At 41.2% G+C, this 17,455-nt stretch overlaps 2 protein-coding genes across 2 annotated transcripts in view; one reads left to right on the forward strand and one right to left on the reverse strand.

The window, feature by feature from the left end:
* The first annotated feature begins 1,553 nt into the window (after positions 1-1,553).
* SVIP (small VCP interacting protein) lies at positions 1,554-7,698 on the forward strand. The gene is made up of 4 exons (XM_074842535.1): positions 1,554-1,841; positions 2,829-2,879; positions 5,265-5,378; positions 6,185-7,698. The coding sequence occupies exons 1-4, from the start codon at positions 1,623-1,625 to the stop codon at positions 6,197-6,199; spliced, it is 399 nt and encodes a 132-aa protein (XP_074698636.1). The 5' UTR covers positions 1,554-1,622; the 3' UTR covers positions 6,200-7,698.
* Positions 7,699-12,038: 4,340 nt separating this feature from the next.
* GAS2 (growth arrest specific 2) overlaps positions 12,039-17,455 on the reverse strand; it is an 86,477-nt gene continuing 81,060 nt past the window's right edge. The window contains exon 7 of the mRNA XM_074842534.1: positions 12,039-13,410. Coding sequence (XP_074698635.1) covers positions 13,192-13,410 — 219 coding nt within the window. The 3' untranslated portion in view covers positions 12,039-13,191. The remainder of the gene's footprint in view (positions 13,411-17,455) is intronic.

Here is a 17,455-nt window from a genome sequence, read left to right on the forward strand (position 1 = left end):
TCCTTAGAGATGGAGTACACACCAACACTCAAATTCAGGAAATGTTGCTGAATACGGTAATGCTGAAGTCTACTATAAATAACTAGAAGAGAAGGTGGCGACGTTTTAAGAAAAAGAAAGAGAAATAGCAGAAGAGCCAGAAAAAAAGACTTTTTGTTTCCTCTGTTTATTGATACCAAGTTTTCCAGTGATGGCCAGCAAGGACAGAAATTCTTGCATGGCAGTTCCTGGCAGTAAGCCACAGCAAACCACTTCAAAGCCGGCAAAAGACTGAACGCAAAATAAAGCATTAATCCATCTAAAACCAGGAGCTTTCTAAATGACATGAGCATTTAAAAATATTAAAGGAGGGGGAAAGGCTCACATATATCTCAGGATGAACATAAATGATTAGCAAAGAAATGTGAATCATGTTCTTCTTGGTTACATGTGCAAGTCAGAGAGGGCGAAAGCTGCCGGCTGAGACACGCAGGGGGCTGGGCTGCAGCGGTCCCTGCCCAGCCAGCCCCGCGGGCCTCGGCACACGCCGGCACACGCGCGAGCACGCTGCTCTGCCGCAAAAAGCTGCTCACGCAGAGGCTGTTGGCACTTGCAGAGGGGAGGGCTGCAAGCACAGGCCCTGCTCTTGTCCGAAAAGCAGATTTGTCGCCTGGCGTGCAGTAGGTCAATATTCACACACTCAGGAGAGACACTGCTTACTTATTTTAGGGTGGCACAAGCCCAGGTGCTCGGTGGTTTCCCACAAATCAAGCACACCAATGGGACTTTTCGTGCTATATTTATAAACAAAACTTGCAGAATTAGTAATTTTCCAAGTCCACCCTCTCTACGATTGGTTAGTAATTTACATACAATTATAATACTGCTGACACAATACTTGTACTACTACGTGTGCTCAGGGGAAGGGTCTTTGCCTGGCCAAGGGTCTTCTTGACCTATAGGCGTGATTTTTGGTGTTATAACGAGAGTAGTTCAGCCAAGCATACATGGACTTTGGGTTTGCTTGCCAAATTGGCAATGTATTCTCTTCAAGGTCTAATTGCTCCAGGATGTCCTTGCTCAAAGGCTATCTACTGGTTCTTCTGATTAGGGATGCCTTTGGCTTTAGCATAGACAACATCGTTCTTGACCTAAGCACACTATTGCTACGTTGTTCTAAAAGTTTAACCTTCAACAGTGCCAGAGCACTTACTGCTTTGGCGAGGGACAGAGCAGCCCTGGCTTCCGAAAGAACCTTTGAGGTGCCACCACAACCATCACCGCCGTGTTGGAGCTCCCAAGCCGGCGGGTGACACCCGGCATAAGCCCCGCTCCGGGCTCGCCCCCCCCCGCGCCGCCAGCCCCGCTCCGCGCCAGCGGATGGCAGCACCGCCTCAGCCAACGGAGCCGCCCGCTGCCGCGGAGGCAGCTCCAGCAGCTCGGAACCCCGGTACCAGGTTTACCGGAGCGAGCTGGAAATGAATTAGACTACAGTCCCTTCTGCGCCGAGAGAACGAGTTTAGTTTAATTTACTTCCCGGGGGAAAGCGGGGGGGGGTGGGGTGGGGGTGACGGGACTACCGCGGGCCCTCCCGAGCTTCCCCTCACCCCCACGGGCCGCCGGCCCCGCCGCTCCGGCCGGCCATGCCCGCCGCTGCCGACCCCAGAACGGGGCGGGCCCTGCCGGAGCGCGGCGCCTGGCGAGGGCCGCGGGCGGGGCCGGGGCCAGGGCCACCGCCTCCTCCCCACCCGCCGCCTCCTCCCCAGCCGTGGCCGGCCCTGCCGGTGGTGGGCCCTGCCATGGGGCTGTGCCTGCCCTGCATGGGGGGCGCCGTCAAGGACGTGGTGGAGACGCCCGACCCGGTGAGTGCGGGGCGGCGGCGACCCCCGGCCCGGGGGCGGTTTCTCTCCTTCCCTTCCTCTCTCCCTCCCTCCGCCCGGTTGTTTGTACGCGGGCAGTGACGCCCAGCGGCACCGGGATGGGGGACGAACGCGGGGCGCTCCGGCCCTGCCCGCCGGGGCGGGGTGGCGGGGGGGAACGGGCCGCCTTCATGAAAATGGAGGCCGGGGCCTCCCTGCGGCGGTGCTCGGCGAAAGGCCTCATGGCTGCCGCAGTGCCCCGGGCAGCGGCCGGGCGGGGAAAACGCCTCCTTCGGCCTCGGGAGTGGCCGGGGCAGCCCGGGGCCTGGCCCCCCGCCACCTGGGAACGCGGGGCCTGGCACCCGGCACCTCCGTCTGGCCTCTCCCACCACTCACTCGTGGGCGCTTGCATGGAGACCGGGGATTTCAGGTGAAAGGGGTTCGTGCCATAATCGAGGCCAAGAGGACCCTCATTTTAACCAGAAATGGGAAAACCTGTGCTTTTCTCTCTAGTGCACAGCCATGCTCGCTTCTAACTAAACTTCATAGAACAACATTTCTCCTACGTGGGTAGGAACCCCTCTCCATGCTTGTGTACCCCTCGCCTGAGGGTTTTGTGACGGAAGAAGGAGCCCCTTGTGCCTGGAAGAGTGAGTTTTTCACTTTTCCAGCTCCCAAAGGCCATCGCACACTGCCAGCCTTCTCAGTCCAGCCTGAATTTTTTGGAGTGAAGGCGTAATACAGCTGAGCACAGATTGCTGGTGGGGTTGGACTGTGGGTATGTCAGCAGCTGCTGTTCTAGCACATTAGTCACTAAAAACACTTTGTTCTTGCAGACTGGCAGTGGAGGGAAAGATGATGCTGACTCAAGGGTAGCATTTTGTGGCAGTTTTCATTACAGATTTGAGTCATATTCAAAAATTAAGACTTCCAAAAGAATGTACAGACTGTCTTGGAATAGAATTTCACTGTCTTTCACATTTTATTTAGGAAATTAAAAGAAGACAGCTAGCAGAAGCTGCTGAAAAGAGGCAGATGGAGGTAATGTCTGATAAAATGCCATGTATTCAAAATATGTTTAGGTAACTGGTTTATGGGGAAAATAGCAAGGGCTTCTGTGGGAACACTGGATATCATGCCTGGAGTGTGAGAATTGTTGATAAATATTTTCATAGTATTCTTGTTTTACTTTATACCATATTTTATATATTTGCAGTAGAGTTTCACAGCTACATAGATGCTCAAAGACCATTACAAGATAACTGGGCTTGTTCAGATGGGAGAAGTTTTGCAGTAGTTAAAGAAAGAACCTAAGAATCAGAAGACCAAGTTCAATATTATTTTTTACCTCATTATAAGACTTGAAAACAAGAGATTGAGAAATATTTCAAGCCAGAGTTGTCAAACCATTATTGTGGTGGCAATTTCAATTGGTACTGCAGTTGTACTTCTCTCACAAATGGGCATTTAAGTTCAATTTATCAACATGACAACAATCAAGCAAGTTTCTCAGCTCAAATTCCAGCAAAGTAGTATCTTTTTAAGGTTGCTAAGCTTTAACTAGTTTAGTATCCTTAAAGTTAGAAGAGGTAGGATTCAAATGTTCTAGCAGAATGTGAAGCTAGCTAGCCTATTTTCTCCTTTCCCTACCTCTCAAATAGGCTTATAACATACACCATACAAGTATCCACAAGAAGTAAAAAGCATATCTTGGAGACCACAGCTGAACTAGGAAGAGAAGGGAATGTGTTATTTGTATGAGTGATGACAACCATGTTGACCTGGTTTTAAGGGCGTTCGGTAAACAGTTGGTGCAACAGCTGAGTGATGCTTCAGAGTCCTTCCTAAAAACTCTTGATTTTGTGTCAGACTAAAAGCAATCCACATGTAATCCTAAATCACAAAAGGTTTTTTAAGCATAACTGCAGGAAATATACTTCTGAGAAACATGTGAAAGATGAACATACCCATCTAGCTCTTTAAATTGCTAAAAAGCTTTCCTGGGAGGAAGTAGAAATGAAGCAACTTGGGTTACAGATGGCTTTGCGGTTCTGGGGTAGCCGGTAAGCTGCTAAGTAAAAATGCAAGTATCACTGTGTTACTTTCTGTTTTCTTAAAAGACAGAGATAAAACATCTAGCAGGATTTTTCAGCACTATCTTTGAGAGCATTTTAGCCTCTGAATGTTGGGTAGTAGAGATGCCTTGCAAGCAGCCTAATTCAGTTTTCCCCTCATGAGGGACAAGGGAGTAGCTCAGATGTCTTTCTCTGCTTAGTGTTTTCCTGTACATGCTTCTTAACTGCTCATTATTCAGCCTCAAGTCATGTGAAGTGTTTTTGCTTTTGGGGTGCTGTAGAGACAGTCTGGGTGCCTAACTCACTTGGAAGGCCAGTGCCTAAAAGCGAGACATCGCAGGGTCTAAGTGAGTTAGTATTTGTTGGTAAGATTTGCCTTAGTAGCCCATTGAGAATTGGGCTTGACATGAGGGCTTTGAGTTTCAGGTGAGAGCATTGCTGTTGTCCCTTGGTAGATTTTAACATCTTTTGTATAGCTTAGGCTGTAGCATCATAACCCTAAACTTAGCTAATAATGAGTTTTTAAAACATTTTCTTTCTAGGTTTACAGTGTTAACTGTCTGTAGTTCTGATACTCTTGCCATCTAGTCTAGGTCCTCATTAGACCATCACCATGATGATGTGAAGCAGGCAGTTGACAACAGGTTTCTCATCCGTACTACTGCTATCCACACATCCTGTGAGGTCTGAAGGGTAGACTATCACACTGGTTTTTCTTACAGATCACAACTCAGAAGTTGGGTTTCTTACAGCCTGGGCTAGCACTGCTAACACAACTTTTTTTTCTCTCCTGCATGTTAAGTTCCTGTTGATTTCTGTAGTAGTTATACAGAGCTTGTGACTCTGTCCACTTCTGGAGTGTTAGAAGCTGTCATTATAGTTTCCATCATCTGTATCCTATCTCTAGGTAGCTTTCTGATAAAAAGAGGTGATGAAACAGCTAAAGTTCGTGGAAGCTTTGTCTGCCCAAAACATCTCTTCCCATTTAATTCTGTTTGTGAGGGCAGGAGTAGGCCCCAACACCGGAGAAACCACAGACTAGACATTTATGGGACGTTTAGGAGGGGAGGTTCTGGTTCTGTATCTTAGGATGCAAAGCAGGTACACATAATTGCATTCAGTATGTTCACCTGGATATAATAACAATATGAAACAAAACCACCTTCACATACCTATGGGACCAAGAGCTCACAGTACGAAGAGGACTGCATTTATGTAATAGTAGCATTACTTAATGTTTCAGTCTTTTCACGCAAACCAGAGTTCACAAAATGGTGTTGCCAAGACTTGCAGTTTGTTTTCTATCCAGAAAAATAGCTGACTGGTCTTACCCAAATGTGTTTTCTCCCAGGCTTCCTCTCGAGGTATTAAGAACGCTTACTCTGTAGAGCAAAAGAAAAAGAAACAGGAAGAAATAGAAAAAAGAATTGCAGCTTCAGGTTCTGGAGGAGAAGGAGGACTGAGAGTAAGTTTAAAAAAGAAACAACACAATGTAACTACCCATATATTCAATGAGAAAATCCTGTTTTGTTGTCATCTACAAGATAGAATAACTTGAAGAATAACCAAGAGGAAGGGAGATGGAATAGCAATGGAAGCATGTGTCATCACACAGTGTTCTCAGTGCAACTTCATTTCGGGGACACAAAGATGGCAGAGAGCTCCCCCCCCACCTCCTTGCCCAGTTTCTGCAGCTACAGTGCATCAGTTGTACTGTACTCTCAGCACTGGGACTCCTCATGGAGTTGACCTGTACTCGGTGTCCCTTCTCAGTACTGGTTGAGATTTTCTGTAAGCTCTGAGGGAAGAGAGAAAATGTTCAAACTAAGTAGGGTAATGACTCTGGGTTTCATGTATCTCTCTCTTTACAAGAGGGATATACACTGTTGGCCCAGATTCTGGTGAACTTTCCTGTTACTACTACTATTTTTCTCATGTAAGCTTTGTCTCAGAAGGCCAGGCAGAGGTTTAATTAAGAATTAGAATCTCTCCAAGGCAATAGATGCATCTGGTTATTGAAACAGAAGCTTTGTAAGCCTTCATCTCTTACCCTTATTGATATATACAACTCGGGGGCAGGAGTTTCTATAAACTGCCACTGGTGGGCTGCATGTCCCTCACTCGCTGGATATAAACAGTGTTAGAATGGGGAATTTATTGTCTTCAGACAACCTTGTGGTTGACTTTGTTTTGGTTTTTTGGTTCTTTTTTTCCTTTCTTTCTTTTATCTTCATACAGACCTGTGGCATATATTGTTGTTTTTGTCTTTAGTGGCAGGTTGGATAAAGTATGACTTCTGAAGAGAAGATGGATGTTTACTGCCAATAACTTGCCGGTTTCTGCAGCTGAGTGGCACTTATTCATCACGTGGCTTTTGCTGTTTGCATCTGAAGACTCAGCAGTACTTTGCCATTGTGGGAGAACAGATGTGGAAACATACACTAAGAAACTTAGGAACTAACTGAACACTAAAGTTTTGGCCAAATTTTTTGTTTGTTTTGTGTGCATGTTTTACTGCTTCCCTGTCAAGGGAGTGAGATGGGTTTTCTCCCATGGAAGTGGTCTCCGTACCTGTAGTCAGTCTGTATGTGTGTGCTGTCTGGTCAGTTGATGTATGTCTGTCTGCGTATGACTGGCTTAGGCACAGCTCAGGTGCCCATGTGTTGTTTGTGATGCTTATTTCAAGCTCTACAATTAAACTTTTCTCTAAGTCCTCACTTAGAAAGTTGTTCATAAATATATATATTTGAATATGTGGGTGACAGCATTTCTCTTCAGTTTCAGTTTCTAGACTTTTGAACTGCTTAGGGATTTAGTGCCTTTTTTCAAAAAAGAAAGTGGGTTGTTAAAAATGGAAGCATTTTGTGACACTAATTAAAAAAAATAGAAACTTTATAAACCCGGTATACTTATAGCAGGAAAGCTGTTTTATTACTAGTCTAATAATTGTTCTCCTCATTTTCTGATGTTGGTTTCTTTTGAGTCTGTAAGTATTTATAATGAATACTGGAAGTTAAACATATTAAAAATACTGTTATTAATTGTTCTCCTTTATTACCACGAGAGGGCAGTACTGCACTTTTCAGGATTTAGGAAAAAAAAAAAGCAAAAGACTTAACTGCCTCATCTCTTGGATGGCTCATTTCCTAAAGTTCCTGTACTATCTAGGTGAGTTTGTTACAGCGCAGTAACATTTGCTAAATGCCCAAAGCCCTGTCGCTTTTGTTCTCTATTCAGCAATGTCTGAAATTCCTTTGCCAAATGTGAAGCTGCCTTTGATTATTTAGAGCTACCTAAACCACAGTGTTGCAACTAGACTTGCAACAGTGGCCTCGACCCACTGCTTTGATAGAGGAGGGAAGTTTGCTGCAGTGTGATCAACACTAAGAGTCTAGCTCTTCTTTTCCCTGGAGAGCATTATGGTTGGCCTCAGTATCTTTCTGGCCCTATTTCTGACCTAGTTTAGACTATAGAGGCTTTTTTTCCCCTCCCCTTGAACTAAATATTTCTCTTTCCTCTCGCAGTAGTGTCTCGTGCTGTCTTAGAAGTGCAGTCCTGACACAATGTGTTTCCTGGCTTGGCCTTTAGAATTGAGTTGAGAAGGGAGACTTTTCAATATTAATATAATGTTTGGGCTAAAAAGCCATGTCCTTGGCAGATGAGTATCTTCAGTTTCCTTTAATTGCTGGCAATTGCTCTCCTCACTGTATTAACTGGTCATAGTGAGTTTTTTTAAGTCTGATGAAAAGGCATTGAATTATGTAATAAAATACACTAAACTTCAATTTGAAATGTGAATTTCAGTCTAACAGCTGTCACAGTGGGTGTCCTACAAAGACACTTAAGCAGAACTTAACACTTAGTTGGTCACTTGGGATATTTCAAACTTAATACATTCTCTTCTTCATTCTCCGTCATACCACTGCCCCAAATCCGTAAGGAGAGGAAATTACCATCAGACTCTTCACCTAGGCCCCTGCTGTATGAAAGAGCTAGCACACTGACCAAACAGGGGTCCATGTCTGGATTAAGATCACAAAGACTTGAATTTAAAGCCATTGAAATAACCTAGTGGAACAAATCACAGTTCCTAGGTCACCCACTGATGTTTCAGTGCTGTCAGAACTGGAGTTTGGCGCGTGAAGCAGTCACTGCTCTGCTGCCTGAGGCAAGCCTGGCCTGGGCTGCTCCAGGTGCTGTCACCAGGAAAGGTGCTTTGTGTTTGGGTAAGAGCTTACCACCCTGTTTGAACACCCACGCTGCTCCCCACCCAGCTCTTAGTCCTGCTGAGGCAGTTGGCTGCTTGCAGCTGTCTGCCTGGCAGCTGTCCTGGAAGGTGGGAGTAGAGGTCTGAACGCCTCACATGAATGGTATTTAAGAGGAGATTCTTGCAATTCAGAATTACCGTAGAAGAAGACACTGCTCTCTCCATCCGTCAGGTAAAAGTCAGATATGTCTGTGCTTCTTGAGAGTCCCTCTTTTGAATGCCAAATTTATTCCTCCAGCTAAGAAACACATCAGCAGATTTGGAGTGTGTAGTTCTCCATTACAAATCACTGATTGATAAAGTTATTTTTAAAGAGGTTTCTATACCATACCCATCTAACTGTTCAGATGGCCAGTCTGAACTGAATCTGGGAAGTTATTTGGCTAAATAAAAACACCTCTTGGTTTAAGTTTTTTGGTAGCATTAATGTCAGTTGGGAACAAAAGCAGCTAACGCAGCAGTTCTGTAGTGGACAACCAATAGCTACCTGAGTGTACTGTTAAATGGTAAGGCTGAGAGCTACGTAGATCAGAGCTGCTCTATCCTTGTAGAACTAGATGCTTCCCCTCTCTTTCTTACCACTCAGTGCTGCACTAGATAAATAGGAAACACAACAAGTATTTTGTTCTTATTTCCCCCAATCCTAGATGTTTGCTTCCCCTCAGAGGCTGTTAAAATACATCCACTCATGTAGATTATCTAGGCAGTTGCCATTTTGTTTGCTTTACAGCAGTACAACTATACCTTTTTTCTCCACCTGCTGAAAGCACTTTCTGGCAGATAGATAGAAAAAACTCCTGGCAGTCAAAGACCAGTGCTCGTAAGCTGAAATGAAAGGGCTGACTCGGTGACTGCGATAGCATAATCTCCATGGCAGTAACAGAGAATGAAACCATCTGCTACTGCATATTGTTGAAATGCACAGATTATGCCAAGGGAGAGAGTGTTTGGGGCAGAACTCCCCGAGGTTTGGGAGGACACAGAAGCTGCCTCCCCACAAGCGTAGGGAGCACCACTGCGGGCCCTTAGGAAAACAGATGACTTCAGCATGTGGATTTGGCACGGTGACAGGCTAAATCCTTGGGACACAGCTCATCAGGCACAAGCAGTGCCAGCAGTTGGACTGGGATGGAAAAACCTCTCCAGCCCCATAAACATTTGCATGATCCCACGTGTCTGCTTCACCTTACTTTAGATTCCTAACATACCACAGGCTAAGACAGTAGGAGACACAGAGCAAAGAAAAATAGTTCTCCCTCCTTCCCTGTCAGGTACTGCGTGTTCACAGCCAACGAGGCAGCACAAAACATAAACCCAACAAGAAACAAACCCTTGTAAGCATCTCCAGCAGATGCTTCTGTAACACCGTGGTGTGGCAAACAGCTCATCTCCCTGATCTAAAATGAACACATATAATGAATTCAGTGTTGGGTCTTAAGTTATAAGAAACCTGCTATACCTTCCCACACACATATATTGACACCTCCCGATTTCACTCATCCCCACCAACAGCCCTTGAACTAGTTTGCATAGATTTTATGTATCATCTCTAAATCACTGTTGGAAAAAAGGTGGTAATGAAAAGAAAGGAGCAATTATCACTATAATAAAGAAAAAGAAAAAAATGTATCCTCAATCATTTATTTAAATAATCCTGCTTAGAAGAAAAACTCCAGGTAATATATGAAGAGCAAGGTGACAGAAGGTACCTCCTGCAGTGAGAAGTAACAGGTGTTACAGTTATATTTCCAAACTAATTCTGAATTGCTTCCAGCATGGTGATGCTTATTTGACATTATACAATACTAATAGTTTTTAAAAGTAATCTTACATAATTTAGCCATCTGAAGTTTTAGCACAGTTACTTATTCACAGCCAGCAGGAGCTCCCATGGGGTTTGTCCTACGATCCAACAAGGATTTTGAGAAAAGGCTTCATTGCAGCTCATAACAGTTTCAACTTTTCAGGATTTTCAGCCTCCTCAATGCTCCCATTCAGCAGAGCTATACAGTAACAGAATGAACTAAAATCACTACATAACACTTTTCCTTACAATCACCTTCCATGGCTAGTTCAACATTTCAGCATCCCATCGCCTGCCCTTTCAATAAGAAACTATTTCACAGTCTGAGCAGACCTTCCCTCACTTGGGGGGACAAAAGCAGAGCTGCAGGTTTTTCCTGTTGGCGCTCTATAATTCAGTTCAGCCTCCTAGAAAGCTACATCACATACCTTAACACCATAGATTTTAGCATAGAGACTTCAAATATCATCCACTACAGCTAGCTAGTCAAACAGGGGGTTTTATTTCCCCCCCAAATACATTCTATGTGAACTCTGTTCTGCCCCCCATCACTGCAGCAAGGGCCCTACCTCTCTGAGCAAGGTTTTGCTGCTCAGCTTTAGCTCTGTAAATTGAGCTTTAGGTTCCCAACAAACTCCCCAACTCCTACATTGGATTTAGTACACTAAGAAAATACCACTCATTAGATTAGCAAGACTTACCTTCTGAGTAAGGTGCACCCAACCCCTTCCTCCAGATTTAGCTAGCTTACTGCATTTTATTTTTGTTTATCTATCGGTGCTTCTACTTTAATATCCTCCGCTGCTATCCACACCCACCTCACACCACACCTGCTTTAAATGCAGTAGGTCCCACCTGCAAGCTTTTTACACAGATTAGGTGGTAGTGGCAATATTTTAAGAAGTCCTTTCTAGATCTCACATTCTGGAACTGGCTCAGTTGAAGTTTTAAGTCAGGAAGCATTTTAATGTAGTGGGTTTTTTTAAGGTGTTTGAGAACCCTGAATCAAAAAAGACTATTTTGATAGCTACAGTGCAAGCACATGAAGTAGTTCATGTTTAATTTAAAATCTTGGTTTGGATTTACCAGGATTATTTGTTGAAGTTTAATATTAAAATAAACCTAAGAATACTTTTTTATCATTATCTGTTCCTGATTTATTATATGTAAACACCTTCAAATACTTTAAAGAAAAAACGTAATGGTAATGCAAACTTAATCTTGGATGATGGAAATACGTTTATGTTTAAAAAAGTAACCATTATTTCAAAATAAACATCTGACACTTTCACTAGTGTTTTTTTTCCTTCTCTGTTCATTTGAAAACAGATCTCTCAGTGCATATATTAAGATCATGATTTTTTTCAGCTGTGCTGCATTTTTTAAAAATAACGTTACTTATGGTCTGTCTCTGCTCCCATAAGGGCTAAATACATTGCTTCTATGCAAATTGGGCCTTCCTATGGCTTTTCAAAGGATTTACTGCTTGACTATATGTTTCATCTTCCTAGAGAACGTCTCAAAATAAGAATAAAAGGCTGCAATTTTTCTTTCTATTAACATGTTTGGAATTATGTACTGCTACTTAGTATGATGCACCAAGCAGCCGCGAACTGTTTGTATTTAGCAGATATTTTTAGACAGTGAGGTAGAACAGTTCCACAGAAATGAGATACAACATGCTGATTTTCATAAGGCATGGAACGTGAAAGAAGGTGGTCTTGATCCTGTCTACCAGTAGATGTTTTGTTGTTAATTTTAAAGGCTATGTTTTAAAATTAAACATCAAAAATTACGGAAAAATACCACTTGATACTTAAAAAAAATATTTCAAGCATGCTTTTGATTTTTTTTCTTTCCCTGCAAAGGAAAAATTATTTTTCAATAAAATCCGGGTATTTCTTTGCTATCTGTAGTGAGTGACTGCTTGCCTCAATCACTGCGTAGCTCATTATTAGGTTAGCAAGCAGTATTGTGTTTGTAGGTATTCAGTCAGTAGCAGCAAACTGCGGGAACACAGAGGACAAATAATAAATAAGACTTTCAAAATGCATGAGTATTTTAAAAAATTTTATTTCATTTGTACTGAAACAACTGAGTTCTGCTCAAATTTATACAGTCAGTGAAATAATCCTATAAAATGATTTTTCTAGAACGTTACAAGGCACATAAATTACCAAATATAAACATAGAAAAGTAGCCAAAATAATGAACTAAGCCCCCATATGCCTTTAGCTATTTTAGAGGTGTGTGAATGATTTACAAGAATGTGAATCACTCTACTGACAGAGTAATGAATATTTCACATTTGGCATGACCAACAAAATTAAAAATAAGGGGAAGGAAAAGCTCGGATTCAAGAACAGTGTAGTGTTTTGTGACTCAGGAGGGACTAGCATCTTCTGAAGCTCCTCCTTGGGTCAAAGGGCTGGGCATCCTTTACTGCTTCCCTTCACGGGTTGCAGTCCATCATCCCACTAGTACAGCTCCATTGTCTGACAGAGGAAGGGGCAACCTCTCAACTTCCCCATGCTTCTATATTGGGCAACTTTGAAAAAAACAGGAAGGATCTACGTACAGATCTAGCACTGAGCATTGTCTTTAGCTTTAAAGAGTAGAAGGTGTGTGTGTGGGGGGGGGTTTCTTGGGCTTTCTTTTTTAAAGTCATCAGTTTGGGAAGTTGTTTGGCATGCAACAAATCTTTATATTGTACTGGTTAAGAAAATCTTGCAACCCATAAAAATAGTCAATTTTTATTTCATTTCAAGAGGCATTACCAAATAATTTCCACAAATATTCATTTTTCACCTGCATATATATTTTTCAACTAGCCTAACAGTCAAGGATTCAATGTAATAAGATTTTCATACAAATATATTGTATTGTGTATTTTCTTCCATTAACAGGATCCACTCCTTTATGTAACTCTAAGATACATTCACATATTAAAGAGTAATAATTTGGCTAAAAATATATGTCTATTTCTTATCTGATTGTAGTAATTAGCCTATCAAGGGTAATTTGCTATAAAAGATACAGTACTAGAAATAAATAGTTCTACAATTCAAAGATCTTCAAAATGGGTTGCCATTTCCAGTCTGTCTTAAATTTTCCAAAGTCCTTTTAAAGCAGAAACTAAATTTACTACATTTGAGAAAATAATTTGGACCTACGTACATAGAGTCCCGATCACATGAGAAGCTTATTTCACTTAATCTCCTTCTTGCTTTTGTAATGGGCAGAAACAACCAGATAATTGTCTGGATTCATGTCCCTGAGGGTTGGAGACTTGCTCTGGATTGGAGAAGTTTTCCCATCCACTCGGGAGATCTGCAACATTCGGCATGGGTCATGCTTCAGTAAGTAACCTGCAAAAGTCTCCCATCCTCCTCCAACACGAACCATCACATGTTTGTTGTGCAGCATCTGAAATTACACGTACAGGAAAAAACCACAAATACTCTTGAAAGTGAACCATTCACTGGGAAATCACATTTTTCTACTGGAAAAAACTGTGCTTACTTTAATTAAAAGTCACAGACATATGTTAGTAGTCTGCTTTATAATAAAAGGAAAGGACATTAAATAGTAGAATAGTTTTTATTTGAATTTAATAAGTAAATTATAAAAAACTATAAGAAGATTAGATAGTATTTAAAACTAAAGATGCTCGTATTTTATGTAAACAATGCTACATGGTTTTTTAGTCCTGTAGTACTGAGCGATCCTGTTCTTCATGCATTTAGTATAAATGTGTTACGGAACATGAATATTTTTCAGATTAATTTTTTGAAAATGTGTTAGTAAAGACACCATCTTATATGTCTTGAAACTGGTTTTTCTTTATAGGATAGGGAACTATAGAAAAGGAGTAGTGAAGGACAAACAACCAAAACAATCACCTCTATCTCCTAAAATATCAAAATAATTATTTAAGAAAATAAAGTACCATTTACTTTAACAATTTAGTATTGCTGACATATATTCTAACTAAAATAGCCTAATACTGTAATTAAATTAGTCTAATGAGGGACATCAGAAATAATATATCTGTAATTGTTTGGAGACACCTCAATTTATGCTGAGTTGTGAAAGAAAATACAAGAAAAGTCCCCAGGCTCTTACTAGAGGGCCAGCTCAGTACTGCTTACGCTTGTTTTATTCCACAAACACTGGGGCTTGACCTACAAAGCAATTTCAGGTTGAGAGGGGTATCTAACTGCCAAATTAGGTACCAATCTCTAATATATATCCTCAAGATCCACACTCATTTTCTGCCTAAAAATAAATCAGATTTTTCACCAAGTGCCAATGTAACTTCTCGCGTGTCTGCACCTGTGAGTTCAGCTGGCAAGTTCACTGTCATTTCTCTCCTCTGGTTCTCCATGCAGAACAGTCAAATAAATAGTGAGGTATCATAGTGCAGCATATTCTATAGAAGCTACATCATAAATCACACATTGAAAAAGGCTTTGATTAGTACATCTCATGAAATGCTAAACATCATTTAGCTGTAGCACCAGAAATTAAAAACTGGCCCTGTAAAAGGCATGCTAGAAGATGTTTAACATAGTCTGGGTAACGATATTTAGATTTATGGCTGTGATGTGTATATGAGTTCTAGGTGTCCAAAACTCCCTCAGGGGCTGACAGTATTTGCAGGTGAGACTTATGTGGCACATAAGCCTTTTGTAACATAGCACAATTTAGATTAGTACACATAGCATAGAAAACTAAACAAGAAAAACTCTTAATCAAACAAAATCACAGATAATAAAAGGCAAAAATGTAACTCTTAAAAAAGCCCAGAACCAAGAAACATCCCACCTCAGCCTAAAAATATGTTGTTTGACTTGGGTTACGTGAAGAGACAGATTTGCCTGCAGTGATGAAAGCAAGGAAAGCTGTATGACTTTCTAAAGTTTGAAAATCCAGGTAAATTTATACAGAATCAAACTCTTCATTTGAATGAGCAGCTGCAGATGAAATCTTGTTGGAAAATTTTCATTTAAAACATTTTAATGCAAGGAAATCCTTGTTTCTGCATTTTGATTTTTATGTGAAACAGTGGAAAGTCAGTTCAGCTTTACAGATACTGAAAAATAAAGTTAACTTCTGAGCCATCCCAATAAGAGCACACTCAAGTACTCTTAGTGTAATTAACATCTCTCAGCTGCTGAGACCGTCTGTGCTGTTCTCTGGGTTGTAGGAGCATTACCCTCCGCAATAGCTATACACAGGTGAGGTTTTTCTCTAGATTTACATGGATGTGAAAGCAGAATCAGACTCACATCTTCGCCAATGACACTTTTTCATCTCAAGCTTTGCATATTAGTTTCAAGACTTCATTTTGAACTGACCGTGGTATGATCAGCCTTCAGCAGTATGAGATTTCAATCGTGTCTTTAGTCTGGACAATATATCATGAAAGCAGCAAATGGTTTTTAAATCAAGTTTGAAAACTGCAGTTCAAATGGTGACACAGCCTTGAGACAACAGTCTACAGAATTTTATTTAGCAACTTTCTCCTCTTTGAACACCTGAAAAAACATTTGAGAAATGCCCCCAAATCTTTTCACATTAAAACACTCCAACTTTGGTCGGCTACAACACGTGATGCTGCTGTGAGAAGGAGTTAACTGTTGCTGAATTTCAGCTTCCACATATTGTCACAGGGGGGTTCACGTTCCAAGAGCAGTTAGTATCTGGACTTTTGATTAAGAGTTAGGAATGGAAAGTTCACAAAAAGTATATTTGGTTCAATTTCCCTTAGGGACTACTGTGCAGACAAATAAAACCTACTGCTGGTATGTTATTTCCTGATGCTCAGGTTAAATGTACATCTTCTGTCTTTCCCCTCTTTTTTGTTTCTCTTTGTATTATCATACTATTATAAAATTCAGTGAATGCTTGCTTTCTATAGAGACTGGGTTTTCCTACATCCTAAATATAGTCATTGTTCATGCTATGCTGTGCCACAAAAGCACCATTTTACTCCTACAGCCATGTTTTGATGTTAGTAACGCCAGCACAAATCCAGAATAATTCTCTAGCTTCAGAATTGCTCCAGTTTCACAGAAGTATAAAGGATTTCTCACCAAGGAAAAAAAAAAAAAAACCACAAAAAAACTTGCTCTATTTTCTAACTGAAAAAGCCATTTCCTCCTCAGAATACTTCAGCTGAAGATGAAACTTTTGAGATTTAATGATCCACCCAATTCAGCTTTTCTATTGCATGAGAGTTAGATTCTGCAATAATAAAGTTTATTAGTTAAATTAATTAAAAATATATATTTATATTATCAGTGTAAATAAATGAATGACGTACATGTATTTTCACACTGCTATCCAGGCAACTGAAACTGAGAAAACCCTTTCTGTAAAATAAAATACTACATATGTTTACGATTGCTGTAGATCTTCATTATTTCAGTTGTGTCTGAACAGGGCTGTCACCAAAGCTGTTCTCTCTAGAATCTGTGTTTAAGTTGAATCTATGGTGGAGCAAACATATGAGAAACCAGATGACCAGACAATAGCATGGCAGAGGGAGAAATTATAGATTGCTGTGGTATGCATCAAGGCCATATCAAGAGATAACATGAAAAACAGTCAATAAAAGTTGGGTGAACTAAGATGTCACTGCAGAGGACTTTGGCATCAAAGTGAAATAAAGTCTAAATGGTTCTGGTTTTCACATAAGTTTAGAGAGCTTTATGACTTATTGAAGAGATACTAGGCTGTATGTAAAGATATTAAACTCATGTAAATGAGCATAGTTTTACTGACTTGAAAAAAATCTGTTGTTTCACAGGAACTGAAAATCTGACCCAATATTGTTATTCTTCATACTATACTGTAACTTCCTTAAAGAATATTTCAGGAAGAGTAGGGATTACACGCTGGATCTGATCCAAGTTCTGCAAAAGCCAATGGAAAGAATCCTACTGACTTGAAAGGAACTTGGGCTGGGCTCTGGAAGCCAAATGCAGCAACATAAAGCAGTTCATAGCCTGGAGTTAGTTGGTGTGATTTTAGGCCAACCTCAGAAACAGCGTAGGCTACATACTGTGAGAATATTGACTATAAAATCCAAAGGTGTTTGGCAAAATAACACAGTGTATCACACCAGCGGCTGTGCAAAGAAAATTTTGTATTCTAAAAGTGAAACATTAAAGAGATTGGGAAACAGAAGAACTGAATACACTTCAATTAATATTTACTGAATATGAGCCACTTAGACTCGCTGTCATCAGTAGATATAATCCTTGTTTCTCGTATCTTAGCATTTAGAGGACCTTCTTTGAGAGGTGTTCAGACCTACACCATGAAATGGGCTTCTAGATCAATATATTTTCACACTGACCCCAGAGATATCACAGGCCAACACTAAGGAAATCCCAGTGTTGTAAAGACTTATCCACATGACTGTGTCAGTGGAAGCTGGAAGGCCTCGGTGCCATCACTGCAG

The sequence above is a fragment of the Strix aluco genome, chromosome 16 (assembly GCF_031877795.1).
Source record: "Strix aluco isolate bStrAlu1 chromosome 16, bStrAlu1.hap1, whole genome shotgun sequence".
Lineage (NCBI taxonomy): Eukaryota > Metazoa > Chordata > Aves > Strigiformes > Strigidae > Strix > Strix aluco.

Coding starts and splice junctions, on each gene's coding strand:
- SVIP (XM_074842535.1), top strand. CDS start 1,623: ATGCCCGCCGCTGCCGACCCCAGAACGGGGCGGGCCCTGCCGGAGCGC. Junction 1,842..2,828: donor TGGTGGAGACGCCCGACCCG/GTGAGTGCGGGG, acceptor CATTTTATTTAG/GAAATTAAAAGAAGACAGCT. Junction 2,880..5,264: donor CTGAAAAGAGGCAGATGGAG/GTAATGTCTGAT, acceptor GTTTTCTCCCAG/GCTTCCTCTCGAGGTATTAA.